General features: G+C 39.6%; 1 protein-coding gene across 1 annotated transcript in view; it reads right to left on the reverse strand.

Moving 5' to 3' along the window:
• Window positions 1–10,925: 10,925 nt before the first annotated feature.
• rbm19 (RNA binding motif protein 19) overlaps window positions 10,926–18,412 on the reverse strand; it is a 39,512-nt gene continuing 32,025 nt past the window's right edge. The window contains exon 24 of the mRNA XM_023845451.2: window positions 10,926–12,122. Within this exon, the coding sequence (XP_023701219.1) occupies window positions 12,040–12,122 (83 nt within the window). The 3' untranslated portion in view covers window positions 10,926–12,039. The remainder of the gene's footprint in view (window positions 12,123–18,412) is intronic.

The following is an 18,412-nucleotide window of genomic DNA, read 5'->3' on the forward strand; positions in this document are numbered from 1 at the left end:
ATAGCAATAACTGAAACGTGGTTGAGTGATAAGGATGGACAAGAATATAATATGGATGGTTACACATTGTTCCGTAAAGACCGTATAGGTAAGAAGGGAGGTGGTGTTGCAGTATATGTAAAGGAAATCTTGCAGGCAAGGGAGCTTACTGATATAAGTAAAAGTACGGAAGCTATATGGGTAAAATTAGATGCTACAAACTCAAATAGCCTAATTGTCGGTGTTTGTTACAGAGCACCCAATGTAGCTGCTGAGGAAAGCAGATTGTTATACAGTGATATTAGGATTATGAGCAATAAAAATGATGTGGTAGTTATGGGTGATTTTAATCTACCGGGGATACAGTGGGACATTGTTGCTGGCTCTTCTGAAAATGAACTTGAGATGGTGGAATTAGTACAGGATTGTTTTTTTACTCAGTTTGTTAACACCCCTACCAGGGGAGATGCCATTCTTGATCTTGTTTTGTCTAATAACCAGGACAGGATTGGTAAATTAGATGTTTTAGAACCACTTGACAGTAGCGATCATAACATGGTTAAATTTGAGGTTAAGTTTAGTGCCCGAAGAGCAAAGTCCAAATCAAAAATATATAATGTTAGGAAGGCTAACTTCAATTGTATGAGATTAAAACTAGAAACCGTGAACTGGATGGAGTTAAATAACAAAACTGTTGAAGAGGCATGGGAATTTTTTAAAAGCACATTATTGCAAGTACAAGAGGACTTCATACCTGTTTCTAGCAAGAATAAATCTAGGAAATTGCAACCTAGGTGGTTTAATAGGGACATAAAGTATAAAGTAAGGAGGAAAAGGGCTTTGTTCCAGAGATGGAAAATAACTGATGATGACATAATAAAGCAAGAGTATCTAAATCTACAGGCTGAATTAAAAAATGACATTAGACGAGCTAAAAGGAATGTCGAAAGGAAGATCGCATTGGAGGCTAAGGATGACGTTAAAAGTTTCTTCCAGTATTTTAACTCTAAAAGAGCTCTAAAAGCTGAAATTACTAATCTGCAGGATAGTAAGGGTCTTATAATTGAAAACGACATTGACATAGTAAATGAGTTCAATGATAGTTTTGCACGGGTATTCACTGTCGAGGACACTAGTAACTTACCAGTTCTTATTACTAATTCAACATCGTCTATAACTAATATATATATAACTGAAGCTGATGTTTTGCAAAGCCTAGCTAAGCTCAAAATAAATAAATCACAGGGCCCTGATGGCATCTTACCTATAGTGTTAAAAGAGATGAGGGATATTATTTGCCGACCCTTAACATTACTGTTTCAAAAATCCTTATCTGAAGGTGTGGTACCTTCTGATTGGAAGCATGCCAACATAACGCCCATTTTCAAAAAAGGGGATAGAAGTAATTTGTCAAACTATAGGCCAATCAGTCTAACTTGTATAACTGGTAAAGTTATGGAGGCTATAATCAAAGAGAAAATGGTAGATTACCTGGACTCAAATAACATTTTGAGGGATAGCCAGCATGGATTTAGGAGAGGTAGATCCTGTTTAACAAATCTGTTGGAGTTTTTTGAGGAAGCTACTCAGGAAGTTGATGATAAGAAGGCCTATGATGTCATCTATTTAGATTTCCAAAAGGCTTTTGATGTTGTTCCCCACAAGAGGCTCTCACTTAAACTCAAAGCGACAGGTATTTTAGGAACTGTAGCGACTTGGATTGATAACTGGTTAACGGATAGGAAGCAGCGAGTAGTTATAAGAGGCTCGATGTCACAGTGGGCCTGCGTTCATAGTGGGGTACCGCAGGGTTCAATTTTAGGACCACTTTTGTTCCTAATTTACATAAATGATATAGACACCAATATATACAGTAAACTGGTGAAATTTGCAGATGACACCAAGGTGGGTGGTGTAGCAGATACTGAACTAGCGGCTCAGCAGCTACAGCGGGATCTTAATTTAATTAGTGACTGGGCTGACACCTGGCAGATGAAATTTAACATAGACAAATGTAAGGTACTCCATGTAGGGAGCAGAAATATAAAGTACAGGTATTTTATGGGACCTACTGAAATAAAGGTAGCTGATTATGAGAAAGACCTTGGTGTGTATGTTGATGCTTCCATGTCTCATTCTCGCCAGTGTGGGGAAGCAATAAAAAAGGCCAATAGGATGTTGGGGTACATCTCCAGGTGTGTGGAGTTTAAGTCAAGGGAGGTAATGCTAAGATTATACAATTCCTTGGTGAGACCTCACCTAGAATATTGTGTACAGGTTTGGTCACCATATCTTAAAAAGGACATAGCGGCCTTAGAAAAGGTGCAGCGTAGGGCCACAAGAATGATTCCTGGTCTTAGAGGAATGTCATACGAGGAAAGGTTATTTGAGCTAAATCTGTTCAGCCTCAAGCAAAGGAGACTGAGGGGGGACATGATCCAGGTCTATAAGATTCTAACAGGTTTGGATGCTGTTCAACCGAATAGTTACTTCAGCATTAGTTCAAATACAAGAACTCGTGGCCATAGGTGGAAATTAGCGGGAGAACATTTCAAACTGGATTTAAGGAAGCACTTCTTTACACAGCGTGTAGTCAGAGTATGGAATAGTCTTCCTGATAACGTAGTGCAAGCTGAATCCTTGGGTTCCTTTAAATCAGAGCTAGATAAGATTTTAACAACTCTGAGCTATTAGTTAAGTTCTCCCCAAGCGAGCTCGATGGGCCGAATGGCCTCCTCTCGTTTGTATAGTTCTTATGTTCTTATGTTCTTATAGCAAACCTGGATGTTTTGGTGGGCAAAAGACACAGGTAAGAGCCAAAGGAGGAGGAGCAGGTGGGAGCATGAAATGCAGAGAGGAACAAGAGTAGCAGGTGGGAGCAGGTGGGAGCAGGAGACACAGGGGGTCGCATTAAACATGCAGCAGTGGGGAGCAGGCTGGGATCCGCAGTAATTAGATGACAAAACGGCAGCAGCTCAGGAGCTCGTAGGAGATGAGAGAGGGTCACGCAAGTCATCCAGACCAGCACGTAATTTGTAAATGTCAATCACAGTGCTGCCAGGAGAGAGGAGGAGGCGGGAGAGTGACGAAAAGGGGACAAGAAGGAGTGAAAGAGCAGCAGAGAAGCAGAGATCCACACTAATGACCAGATTTGGGTGGTGGAGAGAGGTGCTGGAAAGGTGGAGATTAATAAGAGAAGCTTATTATGCTTCTGGACTTTTCCATGGAATTTTCTAGACATTTAGTGTTGCTGGGCTTTTATCATGGAAGGATATTGTGCTGTTTTTATTATAAATTTACAATGTGCTTGGACCTTTATAATGGAGGTGGGAATGTTGGCAGACTCTTTCCCCCCCACCCCCCAAAAACACACACCCTGGCAAAGGTGAGAAGAAGCGCAGATGTGTTTGTAAACAGCTAGGCTTCCGATCAACACCCCCCCCCCCCCCCACCAGAACTGCCGCCCCAGCCACCCATGTGGTCACACCCACGGAACTCACCATGGGGCACTGTGCCACCTCACACCTCCCCCTAATGAAGCCAGGAGCACTCAGCTCGCTGGTGTCGGGGAGCAGCCTGGACAGGCATTGTCTGTGTATCTCTCTGGGAGAACAATGGCCCAGCCGTGCTCCTGCTGAGGCGACAGGATCCAGCAGCATGGCGACATACATTGGCACATATCCCCAAGGCCGCGGACACATGCATCTTCCGGGGACATCATTCAGCAAACACTTCAAACAGCCCCGTTACAGTCCCCAAAAGAAAATGATTCAAGGGAGCAGGCAGGTCAAGTGATGAATATGTGTGGCAAAACTACGGTCAGAAGCAGAATGTTCTGGATACCCACTGGCAAAGAACCACCTTCGGCTTTGCCTGAAAATGCTAAACAAACAAAGCCATAATAAACAAAAATAATATTACAAATAAAAATATCATTCATCTTCTGTTTGAAATGTTTTTCACCTGCCATTAAACATAAAGTCCACTGAATGTGTTCATAGGTTGAAAAGTACAGACATGCAGATCATCTGAAGCACAATGGGATAAATGGGTAAGAAATTGTGTTTCCAAGTAAAACAAGTCAAGGTAACAGCTAAATACTGAAACCCAACAGACACTCAACAAAAAACAGCAAAGACTATTCATGAAATATAAAATAAATAAAATTAAACAATGACATTTTAACATTGAAATAAATAAAATTAAAAAAAAATTACATCACGCATATACAGTACACCAATGAGCTAAAATATCATGCTCATGCCCATGTGTATAACGTGACTATCTTGTAAAAATATTGCATGTCAAGTTCCGGGATATATTGGATGGTAAACTAACATTCAGTTTTTGTAGTTCACATATTGAATGCAGAAGGAACGGGTAGAGATTAAGATCTGAGTGACTTTGATAAGGGCTAAATCATTATGGCCAGATGACTGGGCCAGGGCGTTTCCAAAATGGCAAGGCTTGTGGGATGCTTATGGTCAGCTGTGCTGAATAGCTACTGAGAGAGGGCTGAGGAGGGAAAAACCATGAACCATGAACAGGGGATTCAATGCGGGATGTGTATGAAGGCTGTCCCCTGTGGTAAGAACCAATGGAACGGCTAGTGTGACACAAATGCAAATAATTTTAATGATGGTTGTGGGGGAAATGTGTCATGACAAACAATTGTTTGAGTCCTGTTAGATATGGCTCTCGCTAGCTGTGGTTCAGATTTGTCAGTCCAGCACATGCTTAACATGTACCCAACCGTCCCCATGATGTGACCAGGCAATTTTCTTCCATTTCGCCAAGGTCCACTTCCTGTGCTATTTGTGCACTTTTGTTAGTTCATACAGTACCACGCAGAATAGCCTTTGTACACATTCCACATTAATGAGTCTTGGCCTCCCAATATCCTGTTGGCAGTTCAAGACTTTTCCTTTCTCAGACTTCTCTCAGCTGGAACTCACCACGGCTGTCCATGAGCACCACAGACCTCACCACATCTCACGTTCCCACACAGACATACAGCGCTCTCTGCTACATCACCTTCAGCTCTGCCCATTCCTCCCACTAAATTTGCCCCCAGGTGTATACACTCACATTCCCACACAGACACACAGCACCCTCTGCTACACCACCTTCAGCTCTGCCCTCTTGTCCAAAGAACTGAGAACTCCCTGCACCAGCTTGAACATGAATTCTTGCAAAGGTTAAATTATTTTGCCTTTGACAAAGTGTACAATAAACCAAGAAAAAAATTACCTGAATACACCTACAAGTATAAAATCCTTCATATGGGAGAGATGTGTAACAGCGCTGCAGCACCTGTGTGACCTGAAGCTCTGCTCAGTGTGAGGCTGTTACACGCAGATGCTGTGCTGGGGTGGGACTGGGGGCCTGACTAAAGCCGGCAGGGACACCATGTGAAATCACACTAACAAATTCCTGGCAGAGGCTCCAGCTTTTAATTTCCCTGGGCAAGAACGGCCATGTTTTCCTGCTGTCCTCCTTTTCAGACTGACAAAAACAGCATGGCAGTATGTGTTAGGGGTGGGGAGAGGGGAGATGGAATGTATGTGTACACAGTTCTATTTCGGGAGGACCATTGTCTCTAGGCTTCAGTAAACAGACGTGTCTCCAGGCACCACAAGATGATATGCCACAACACCAGCAACCTCGGCAGTGTCAGGAGCAGAGTGGTCTGCCCGGCCCCCAAACAAAATGCTTCCTGAATGTTTACACCTCAACATCTGGGCAAAGCTGAGAGGCCACCACAGACACTTAAAGAGAGTGGCAGCTAGCATAGCCTAATCTGAAGGTTTTAGGTTCAAGCCCCAGGAGGATGCTGTATGCTCAAGCTAGAAGCATAACCTGAATCTACCTGGTAAATTATCAGACTTAATTAATGGGTCTAATTACACACTATTCATCACTCTGGTTAAGAATTCCATGCTTAACTAAAATAACCACATAATAATGATTTGACAGGTCTATGATGGAAAAGGTGAAACTTCAGAGAAGTAAACAGTACAGAGGAAACAAGAAAGGTGAACGACACTTTGAAAAAGATACTTGTGAAAACAGATTTGCCTTGCATAACTCAGCAAGTCTTTCGAAATCGACAAATACACCATATGTATATTTTTAAGCTTGATACATTAAAGTAATCAAAAACGCCCACACAATTCCTGTAAATTTAATAGAGAGAAAAAAAACAAATAAAAAGAAATGATTTTTATTGCTACCTGAATAATACATACCTACAGAACATTTTATTTAATGAAGTATCACACTGAACAATGTTCAAAATGTCTTTTAATTGGCAGACAATTAAACCCCCAGTGCTCTGCTTTGTTTATCAACTAACCCTAATTAGAAGCTCATTGAATGAAGCGCTTCTCGCTAAACATGTTTTTCAGTTTACATTTTAGCGGCTTGGTTCCACAGTGGACAGGCAGGTGATGGCATTGAAACTTTGAATGCAGACTCTGCTAACTTGTGTTCAACAACTATCTAATGCCTTAACTTTGCAATAATTACTCATCTAGGGAGTGTGCACACAACAATTTGCGTGGTAATTATGTCCTCCAATCTATTATATTAGACGAGCTACAGAGCTCAATCAACTCTTAGTGAAATTAATTAATTGATGATTTAAAGTGCAATTGACAAGCCCCCCGATCCTTACTGCAGCAGCCAGATGCTGAGAGGTAGATTACCTTCTCTTGCACAGCCCAGAGGGTTAATACAGCTTTACCAGCATCTGTCATCTTGGTCATCATTATTCAGGTTTCAGAAATCAGTACAGGCACAACTATGATTACACCCAAAATTAATAACAAATAATAAACAGGAAACTAAACCATAGTTTCCCAAACACCAAATTACATTAAATTTTATTACTACACCTGTTTACTCATTTGCATATCTTGCCTGGTAGCACCAGCCTAGTGGATTCTGTAGTATATATAAAAATCCTGAAACTTATATGACCAATGTACTACACAAAGAATGTAAGACCTATAATAAAAATTACATTAAAATATTTTATAATACATTCAATAGCAGTTCACATGTAATGCCATAGTTTAATTGGCCAGGTAACCAAGTAGCATGTCATTATATGGAATGTGTAAGGAATCAGCCTCATCACTCTGCATTACTACATCCATGTACACATGAACAAACACAGAATTAAATGTAGAGGTACGTGAAGTTAACTGTGGGTTTAACAACTTCAATATATTTAAATTTATTCCTACAAAGTACATCTAGTTTGTCAGCTAGACAAGAAGCAGAATGGCAAGTACCATAGATGTTTGTAACATATAGCTGAACGTACTTGAGGTGAGAGATTTTTTTCAGTTTGGTCTGTCTTATTAAGACAAAACACACATTTCGTGGTAAAACTAACTGGATTACTTGAATACACTTCTAATTTTTAGAAATCGCAGAACTTCATTCCAGTTACTCCAGCTATTGCAGAACTTTATTCCAGTTACTTATTTAATTATACAATGTATGATATTTGTAATCATTCTTTGATTGGTCATGTATACATTACCATTAATATTCATGTAGTGGATTTTTAAATCGTAATGCCAAAAATGCTAGGTGTCTGCACAATTTTGTCCACCAGTGCCAGGGTCAACACCCATCTGTCCCAGCCTTTGGTGAATGAATCTGCTATATTAGCGATTAAAATATTACTTATCTAGTTAATGTTAGCTTGTTTACAATAGCTTGTTGCATAGTGCACTGCAACTAACACGCCAAAGCCGTTTCCCATGCATTGTTTTATTTGTGACGACTTGGCATAATGTTAACTTAACATTAACGGCCACAATTAGCATATTGTTTAGCTGTACATTTACTAAATGAGCACTGTGCTACGTCCGAACTGACCCCACTGTATTTTTTGTATAATCAATTTCTATTATGTATTTAAACAGTCGTTTAAATTGTATTGTATGTTGATGGCTTGACTGTAAACAACATAACAAACAATGCAATAAATAGTTTTGAAGAAAAATCTGCTTTGTCATTGAACCTGAGAAAAACTTTGAAAATAACCATAATGACGCAGTCTCCATGCTACAATAATAATGATAGAAGCAAAGTTTTTCATTGTGGGGACATATCTTTATAAGTACAATTTTATTATTTGTGTCCCCTTCAAAAATTGCTCATGAGAAATTTTATATTTATTGTCCCCCCCTACTGTTAAATGAAATTTACGCCCATGGAGACATAGTCTCTCCAGCGTGTCCTGGGTCTTCCCCGGGGCCTCCTCCCAGTGGAACATGCCCAGAGCACCTGACACCTAAACTGACAGGCCAGGCAAGGAGAGCACTAATCAGAAAATCAGATGGGCCAATCCCTTACCAATTCACTTGGCAACAAAAACACAATGAACTACATATTTTTATCAGTTTTTAAATGACTTGTGGCATTACTAAGACCAAATGAACAAAGGGAAAGAAAAATCAATTTGCATCTACAGCACTTTTCCTAGATTGATCAAACCATGCACACACACACCTGTTGTGGAAGTAAAATTGGTAGGCCTGGGAGGGGAGGCATATTGGGTCTGTTATGTCTTAGTCCTTAGGCAAGAAAAGATTGTTTTAAATACTGTGTGAACTCACCTCGTGATAGCTGCCTGCGGTTAGTTCCACAGACCCTGAAGAAAGATCGGACCTTGGAGAGGCAGACAGCGGAGCAAGGGGGGGAGAAACCACCAGCAGGAAGAGACTCGAAGCTGCCCCAACTGGTGCATAAAGAGATATAGCTTTATAAAATAGTTGCAGTAATATATAATAGGTTACGCGGTAGTGTGCAAATGTATAACTAATCATGTTAATCATACTAATCATATGTTAACCATGTATTTGCAGTGATTCAGTGACAATACGTCAATGTGTTAATCATTAATCAATGTAACACCCAAACATTAACAGTGATTCAATGTCATATAATTAATATCTATATACATATCTCAAGTAGAGTCTAGAAGCCGAGCCAGATTCCAGTAAATTGAGCAAAATGGGTGGAGTTTACCTTGCTACCAAGGTGAACCAATGGAGCAGGAGAATTGTGATTGTTATACGTTTGAGCTTGGTTTGTTGGTGTTTTGTGACCAATCAGGACTTAGAAGTTCTTATTGGGAATTGGGAGTTATGGTTTATCAACTGGTTTCTCTGTGTGCTGAGGGTGACTTGGTACCGAGTGCCAGAGTGTGATGGGAGCACTTTGCTGGAATTGCTGGAATAAAAGAGATTTTCTTTACTCACCAAACTAAGAGGTCCAGACTGTTATTCTAAGTGACTCTCTGTGTTATCAGAGAGGTCGATTTATAATTTGTCTACCACACTGTCAGGCAGAATTGTCTCATACTGTATCACTTGCTGTTAACACTGAACAGGTGTGCTCAGGGCCATGGTAGATTTGAGTAGCATCTGAAAACAGGATCTACAGCATGTGAAATAACTTTTTTCTACCAGAATAGTGTGGAGCTGAGAAAATGTTATTGCATACCGTATCACATTCCATTGGGACTTGTAGTCCTAGTTTGTAAAATGGGTGACTGTAACACAACACTACTTTATTCTATTTCTACTGTTTTAGACCTGAGAGATAATACAACATAGGCAGACCATGGAAGAAGAGCAGGAATCTGCAATATTGAACATGCCATTCAATTGAGTGAATTCCAAATTAGAATTATTGGAGGTCATCATGTTTTTCCAAGGACTGCCCAAATCGGCATCACAACCATGGACTGCACCCTTTAACACAACAGGATGTGAATGAAACCAACCTATCATGTTCCTTATGAAAGAAATGCTGAAAGAATAAAAGATCACTGCATGAACAATATAATTTCAGTACCCATCCATGAATTGCTACCATACCCTGGTGGAGGGGTTTGTGTGTCCCAGTGATCATAGGAGATACCCTAGTATGGTCTCCCAAGGCAAATAGGTCGTAGGTGAGCAGCCAGATTAAGTGCAATTTAAATGACCCGAAGAAGAATAAAAACAAGGAACCAGAAACCTTGACCAGAACAGGGAAGCCAAGGCCCCGTCCTGGAGGTGGAGCTCATTGCAGGCTCAGCCTGAATGAACCATGTGGGACCCAGCGGGTGTTGAACTCTTTATCAATTTTGTTCATAATATTTATGGACAGAATTTTTGGTGTCAAGGAGGGTGTTCCACAAAGCAGGATTTCTTGTTTAGCCAGATAACTTGCTGGATTTTGTTTGGACTAAATTAACCTCACTTATGTGAAATTACATTCACTTATGTTTAGCTTGGACTACTTCCCCAATAATTTTTGGGAAATTTTCCAACAGGAGCAGAGGGAACCAGGGCAGAAAGAACATTCACACCACACTGTCATATGCGTCAGTTTTCACTGTGTTGTCTTGGGTGTATGACTGGTTCACTATCTCTATCACCTCTATCACCCTAGACCTCATTTCTCTGCATCAGAGTGGAAGGTCTATAACTGACATCCATGAGTGAAAGAGCCAAGTGATGGAGGGAGCTTGTGGAGACATCTTACTGGGGCATCACAGTGAAGTCCATCTAGCGGTGGATTAAGTATAAGACTCCCACACTGCTTGGCCAGGGCTAACATAGCAGGTGATGTGGATTAAATTTTATGGCTTGACCCAGTCCAGAGATACTGCATTGGAGAATGAGATCATGTTTATTGCAATTATGTACCAACATTCATTGTGTGATGATTACTGAGTTGCGGAGATTATTGTCCATATGCCTTGTTTCCACTGTGCTTTCATGCCTATCATTGCTTTTTTCTGCTGTATGGAGTTGGGAAATAAGATGATCCAAATGAGTTTTACTGTACTTGCACTGTTGTGAATTGCATGGTTTCACAATACTCTAAGTACAGTAAACACAAAACAGAAACTTTGCACAAAGCAGAAGTCTGGATATATTGCAATAAGAACTTTTTATTGTGGTGTTCTCAACCAATCTTTTCATTGTGTAAGAGGTACTATGGGATGCCCATAGATTCGTTGGATGGTATGTGCCACCCTGAAGGCACACTGTGATTTACATGGAAGTTGATGTGTGTAAGGTATCTCATTTTTTTTCTGATGTGTGGGGTTTGTGTAAACCATTATGTAATTTTGGGTTTGTGCTTAGCATTGAGAAAATGACATATTGTTTCAGGAAATGTTTTAAGCATTTGGGAAAAACTGAAACAACAAACTTTTATTAAAATTGAAAAAATTAAATCATGCCAAACTTATTTGTAAAAAAAAAAAAAAAAGAACATTTTGACAATACACAATGGGCGTATCATGTTGTTCTGTTGTTGAAGTACGGAGTTTCCATGTTATAGCATGATGAACTAGACTGTAGAGTATAAACAAGGGACTACAGAAATTTCCATTTGAATCTAGAGCACAATCTTACAGTGGACTTGTCACACTTTATTAATGTAAACATGTAATAAGCAACTACTTATTCCAACACTTAATCATCTTAAATAAGATTAAATTTCCAAAATATATTTTTGTTTTGTTTGAACAAGCCTACTGCAGCAGTGATTGATGACTGAGGCTTCATATTTCTATAGTGCATGTTATACTGCGAAAAATAAAACAGTAAAATAACAGAAAGTATCATGAGTGGAGGACAATTGTTACCCCAATGCCCTTTTAATCAGAGGACCATCTGTTTTCCTGAATACAGAGCATGACTCCAAAAACTAGGGAAAATATATTGAGAAACTGTTAAATTAAAAAAAAAAACTCTGAAGAAGGATCAGGTTCCTGGATGAGGAAGCGTGTGTGCATGTTCATTCCAAATGCATCAAATTATTATTTTTTAAAAATCAGGTTCAGATATAATAGTTTCGATGACAAAACACTCTGTCACTTAATGGAGATCCCCCCCCCCATGCAGGTTCTCTGTAGACTGAAAAATACACCAATCTGCGATCTGCAGTCACCAATCAGAGTGCAAAGTACCAGCCTTGTGTTGCTCGCAGAGCAGTCCGAGCCCCCAGCCACCCAGAGGTGTCAAATCTCCAGGGCCCTCATTCACTGGCTTCCTCCTCTCCCTCTAGGCTTTCCAGCACCCCAGTCATCACCTCAGACTTCTTCATCTTCTTCGGCATGTCTAGAGAAAGCAGTGATGCAGGGAGAATAAAAATGATATAAATGAATAATTCATACAGATTTAAATTTAAATGTACTTTATAGATGCTTTTCTCCAAAAAGACATACAAGTGAAGCAAGTAGGACATTACAAACATATAGCTGTCAAGGAGTCAACTAGGCATAAGTGCAACTAGGCTGAGCTTCCAGTGAATGTCCAGGTAAAGTATAAGTAGTATTAGAGCAAGAGCTACACTACATTTTCCAAACAAAGCAGGAACCTAAGAAGATAACTAGAAAGGGTGACTATCGGAACGACAGCAATCTCGGGACAACCCCGTCACTTTCTCCGCCCGTCTTATCATTACTCCTCCCACATTCACCAACCTGTACAAGTTCTAAATATACTGGATCGGTCAACTGGAAATATGAAAAGCAATTGAATGTTCCGAGTCTTGGTTGAGGCAAGCAATTCTGAAACTACACCTATTCATTAATTGCACATTCCACTTACATACCAATGTGCAGAATATTTATGCACCAATTAGATGGTTACTTATATTTCTTTATTTTAAAATGTCATTTATTTAATTAATATGTGCCTATTTATATTTATTTCTCATTTGCACTATGACCAACATTTTCCGTGACATAACAGTAAGAACTATAGATAATACATATAACAGATATACTAATGGCATAGATGGAGCCCTCACAGGCTTGATGTGCACAATTTAGGTTAATATTCAGAAGGAAATACTAAAGTGAGCTCATGAAATCCCTGTTTACTATTTTGAGCTCTAAAATTAATTTTCAATTTAATTAAATATAACATTTTGTTCTTACATAAAGAAAACATGAGAACAAAGACAAAGACTGGAGTGAAGGAATACTATGGGTTTTACGGTAGTAAATTTATTTGCTGAAATTTTTGTAATGATGCATATGTCTCCCAGCACAATTTGGTTTTAGTATGCTAGACCTGGCACTTGCCCAAATTAAGTTTCAAATAATTCCACGGCAAAAAGTAGGCATTATGGTCATCTAACTCAATAGTGTGCATGATAAAAAGTATATCCGTACATCTCTGAGCCATACATCTTTATAATAATCCATAATATAGAGATGGGCGATCCACATTTTTCAGTTCCGTTCCAATTCCGATACAGATTCGATACAAGAGCTCTTTTTTATTCTTCTTTTTCAAAGCAAGTATACACAAGTGGCGAATGCTTAAAATTTTAACACAGTTTTTCTCCCACTGGCATCAGTGCAGTTACACTTTTGCTGCGATGGCAGCCCCTCTTGTATCACAAGCTGCAGCGAGTTCGCAAAACAGTCCAATTAAGTTAGCGACTCCCAAATCATCCATTGCTTTGTTTTGTCTCGCAGTTGCGTGCGCTTTGTTAAATTGTCCATTAAACGCTATTTCCACTTCAAAACTTTATTTTACATAGATTGCAAATCGCTGTGCTACTGGTTTCTGTTAAAAGCGTATGCAGTCGTCCCTCGTCACTTCGCGCTTCGACTTTCGCGGCTTCACTCTATCGCGGTTTTTTGTCTATTGATTAAAAAGTTGATCGAGACAATAAAAAAGATGACATCGCTACGCATAGGAAGCATCTTTGCTCTTCGTAATTAAATGAGCAATAATAACAATATGATATTTATAACGTCTAATATTTCTTATTTTCTATTATTTTTTCTATTATTTTGGGTAATACGAGTGTGATTGTCATGACCTGCCTGTCCGATCCTCTTGTGTGCCACGCCTCCTTATTAACCACATATGCAACCCCGATTGTGACCAGCTGTTTCCTGTCAATTTGATTCAGTTCGAAGTCCACGTCAGTCTCTAAAACCCCAGGTCTGCCATTGACGTTTTGACGTTACATGTTCCTGTGTCCTGCATTTGGAGTGATTCCAAATAAACCCTTCAATCCTGATTCCTTGTCTCCCCGTTCCTGCTTCCGTGTCCAGCAGTCATAAAGTAATGTTGACTAAAGGGTGTTATTTCATGTCTGGAGGGCTCTAATAATGTTAAAAAACGTATTTAGAAGGTTGTAAACAGGTTTCCAATGCTCTAACTATGAAAATATTCGATTTATAAATAAAGAATCATACTTCGCGGATTTCGCCTATTGTGGGTTATTTTTAGAACGTAACTCCCGCAATTAACGAGGGACCACTGTAATACTCCCAGATCGTCACGTCTTATCTTACGCTCCTCGTGCTGCGAAGGGAATGCGCATGACGTCACAGCAGGCGGAAGTCACTGTACTCACACCAGAGAATGTGAGCGGAGCTGAGCGTGAGCGAGGACCGGTTTTTTTAATTAAGGCTGGAGCGGTCGCTCTGTCTCGCTACAATTTCGCTCCGATACTGCTCACATTACGATTCTGAGGCGTGCCCAAATCTACCCAGAATTCATCTGTACAATTATCAAGACTATTAAAGAAATTAGCCGAGATGGAATTCGCAAAGTATTTCACAAAGGAAACTGATTAATATTAATATTCTTATCAAACGTATAGATGACAATAATGTAGAGCAAGAATAACAAGGTGGTGAAACTGTTTCAGTGAGTAAAGATTCACTTTGGAATCATTTTTCTCAGAAACACGAGAGTGTTTTATGCGAACAGACGGAAGCCATAGCAAAACGTGAGCAAGTTTTATATGGTTGTAGTATATCAAGTCTATAAATTAAAGTATAAAAGCCTATATTGGTAAATATTGGTAATCAAATAAATTTGTTTTGTCATTCAAAGTAGGTCTAATAGGATTTTTTAAATTTCACGTAACGCTGTAAGTGAAATTTTATTTTATAGAGACGCAGCAGCAGCATCAACAGAAAAAATTGAGGAATTTAAAACGTAGATGCTTAGCCTGTATATTCTTTAGACTATTAAGACCATTGATTCCTTTATTTTTAAGCCTATTTTTGTGTGGAATGCCATTGCCAAACGTGTCCGTTGTTGCCTATATATGTTGCTTAAAAATAAATATTTTCTGAGTGGCAATGTTGCCGTTGCTCATATTTCTTTATGATATAAGGCTTTGGTTTAAGGTGACACAAATCGACAAGGAACACTGGAGAACAAATGAGTTTATCTTGCCTGATGGCTGAACTCACGTTAAACATAGTTAATCAATCTCTCCTATTCAGACACACACACACACACACTAATAAATAAATATACACAAAGTACTGGAACACCTGGCCATTACACCTACAAGAACTTTTACGACATCCCATTCTAAAGCCATAGGCATCAATACAGATTTGGCCTCCCCCTTTGCAGCTGTATTAACTGCCACTCTTCTGATAAGGCTTCCCACAAGATTTTGGAGTGCATCTCTGGGAATTCTTGCCCATTCATCCAGAAGAACATTTGTGAGGTCAAGCACTGATGTTGGACTTGAAGGCCTGATTCAATCTCCATTCTAGTTCATCCCAATGGTGTTTGATGGGGTTGAGGTCAGGGCTCTCTGTGGGCCAGACAAGTTCTTCCACAACAAATTCACACAATCATGTTTTTATGGACCTTGCATTGTGCACTGGGGCATAATCATGCTGAAACAGAAAAGGGCCTTCCCCACACTATTTCCACAAAGTTCGAAGGATAGAATTATCCAAAATGAGTTTCATTCACTGGAATTAAGGGGCCTAGCCCAACCCCTGAAAAACAAGCCATACTATTATCCCTCCACTACCAAACTTTACAGTTGGCACAAAGCAGTCAGGCAGGTAATGTTCTCCTGACATCTGTCAAACCCAGACTCACAAATCAGACTTCCAGACAAAAATGCATGATTCATCACTCCACAGAACACATTTTCACTGCTCCAGAGTCCAGTGCTGGAGCGCTTTACACTACACCATTCAACACTTGGCATTACACTTGGTGATGTGAGGATTGCATACAGTTGTTTGGCCATGAAAACCCATTCCATGAAGCTCCCGGCACACATTTTTTGTGCTGGGGTTAATGCCAGAGTTAAAAGTTTGGAACTCTGCAGTTATTAAGTCAACATAACAGTAGTGACTTTTATGCACTAATACCTCAGCACTCAGCGACCCCTCTCTGTTACTTTATGTAGAATATCACTTCATGGCCAAGCTTCTGTAGTTCCTAAATGCTTCCACTTTGTAAAAATACCACTTACGGTTGACCATGGACCATGAAGAAATTTCACAAACACCACACTTGAATTCACTGAGCTCTTCAGGATGAGCCATTCTTTCACAAAATTTGTAAACCTTGATTTTCCATTCTTGTGGCAATGGGTCTGAAGAAAACACCAGAATTCAATGAATAAGATGTTTGTGTTAATACCTTTGTCCATATAATGTATATTCATAAACACACACACCTGTATTTATATCTTTGTGGTCTTATATAATTTATAAGGGCAAAACCCTAATCCCAACAACAATGACAACCTTAATCCCTACCCAGGCCTAACCTTAACCATAAGTAACCAAACTAATACAAGACTTTTGGCATTTTTTCATTTTTTGACTGGTCACAGATTGTTATTAAACTGAGTTTCCTTTGTGTGGATCAAAAAAATGGTCCCCACAACATCCACACACACACACACGCACACACACACGCACGCACGCACAGCTGAGAGCTTGGGGTCGGAGTGCAGGGTCACACTATTTATCTGGCACCCCTGGAGCAGATAGTGTGACTAGTCTTAATGTAATCAGATTCACCAGATCTTTCTTTTATGTGCCACCACTGACTTGAACTAGGGTTAAGTGATGTGATTAAATTCCACCACAATACATTTAGCTGGGGGAGAGGAGGGTTAACCGACAAATTTCACATAAAACGCTGAAAATATTATTATTAAAATCCTAGTTTACACACTCTCCCCACCTTTCTAAAAATGACAAGATGAAATTTCTCCATGACGAGTTTGCTGAGTTCCCCACAATGGTATGGATAAAATTTGCCAAGTAGGGAGACTGGCAATGAAAAAAAACAATATAAACGTTATTATATAATGTTCAGAAAACCATCCTGTGCCCCATAGTTTGAGAACTGCTGTTCTGTACAATGCTTCTGGGAAGTTTGCACAAAGGTTCACATAACACATTTAGATGGCAGTTATGTTCACCAGAATTCAGCGGCAGCCTTCGTTTTCACCCTCTGCTGCCCTCCCTTGTGCAGTTCCAGATTTGGGTTGGTTTGGGGTCCATCACAGGGAAAATTTTGAGGTGCAAATTTTTATTCACATAATGTTTTTGAGAAGTGGCAATAAGATCAAAGATCAGAGTACAGAGTGATCCTCATTCTCTTGGCTGTCACTAAGAAACGTTGTTTCTGTTTCAAGAATAATTTTTCTCATAATTTGATCACTTACAGTTCATCACCCTACAATGCAACTTTTAAGGTTAATAAAGATAAATAAAATACTGTTACAGTATAATCCCGTTATAGTGGACTCGCTTATAATGGAATATTGTCTATAACAGATGAGGTCCGCTGGTCCCAGTGTTCTGACAAAACGTCCTACTTTATCAAAACATCCTACCGTAGTGCAAATCGATAGCCCTAACCCTAACTGTTACCCTAACCCTAACCACCCAAAATGCCCTAAAACCCTTACCTTAAACCTAACCCTAACCCCTAAAACTTAACCCTAATCCCAAGACAGTGGAACTGCACATGCACAGAAAGGCTCGATAGCACGTCTCGATAGGTACTGTAGGATGTTATGACAGAACACCGGCCGTGCGCCTTTACAAACATGCAGAAAAAGTATTGGATATAGCGGACTCGCATATAACAGAATTTTGCTTATAACGGACAAATGATTTGGTCCCCAGGGCCGCTTTTAGCTGTAGTTTTGTTGGGCTATAACGGACATACAGGCTCTGCCCACAAAGTGCGTGGCGTGCCGGTGATATCGAGTGCAGATACGTAATCGGGATTATTGAAACGATTCATCGATCGATTACAAAAAAATCCTCAATGCAAATGGAATAATCGATAAAATACTCGTTTACTAAAATAATCGATAGCTGCAGCCCTAATTATTAATAGTCAAATGCTGTATATATGTATGTATGTATATAAGCCCCTTTGCATATGTTGTAAGGTATATAAATGTGCTTACTCTTGAGTCTGATAAAACAGACTGCAGTCCTTATAAGAGCAGATTATGCAATAATGCTGCATTATGTAATTATTTGACAAAATGTAAAAAAAAAAAAAAGTAGAGCTAAGTAGTTTGTTACCACATACATAAGATCATTGATTGATAAATGAGTGTTTCTCAAAACTAAAGTATCTCG

The sequence above is a fragment of the Paramormyrops kingsleyae genome, chromosome 2 (genome assembly GCF_048594095.1).
Source record: "Paramormyrops kingsleyae isolate MSU_618 chromosome 2, PKINGS_0.4, whole genome shotgun sequence".
Lineage (NCBI taxonomy): Eukaryota > Metazoa > Chordata > Actinopteri > Osteoglossiformes > Mormyridae > Paramormyrops > Paramormyrops kingsleyae.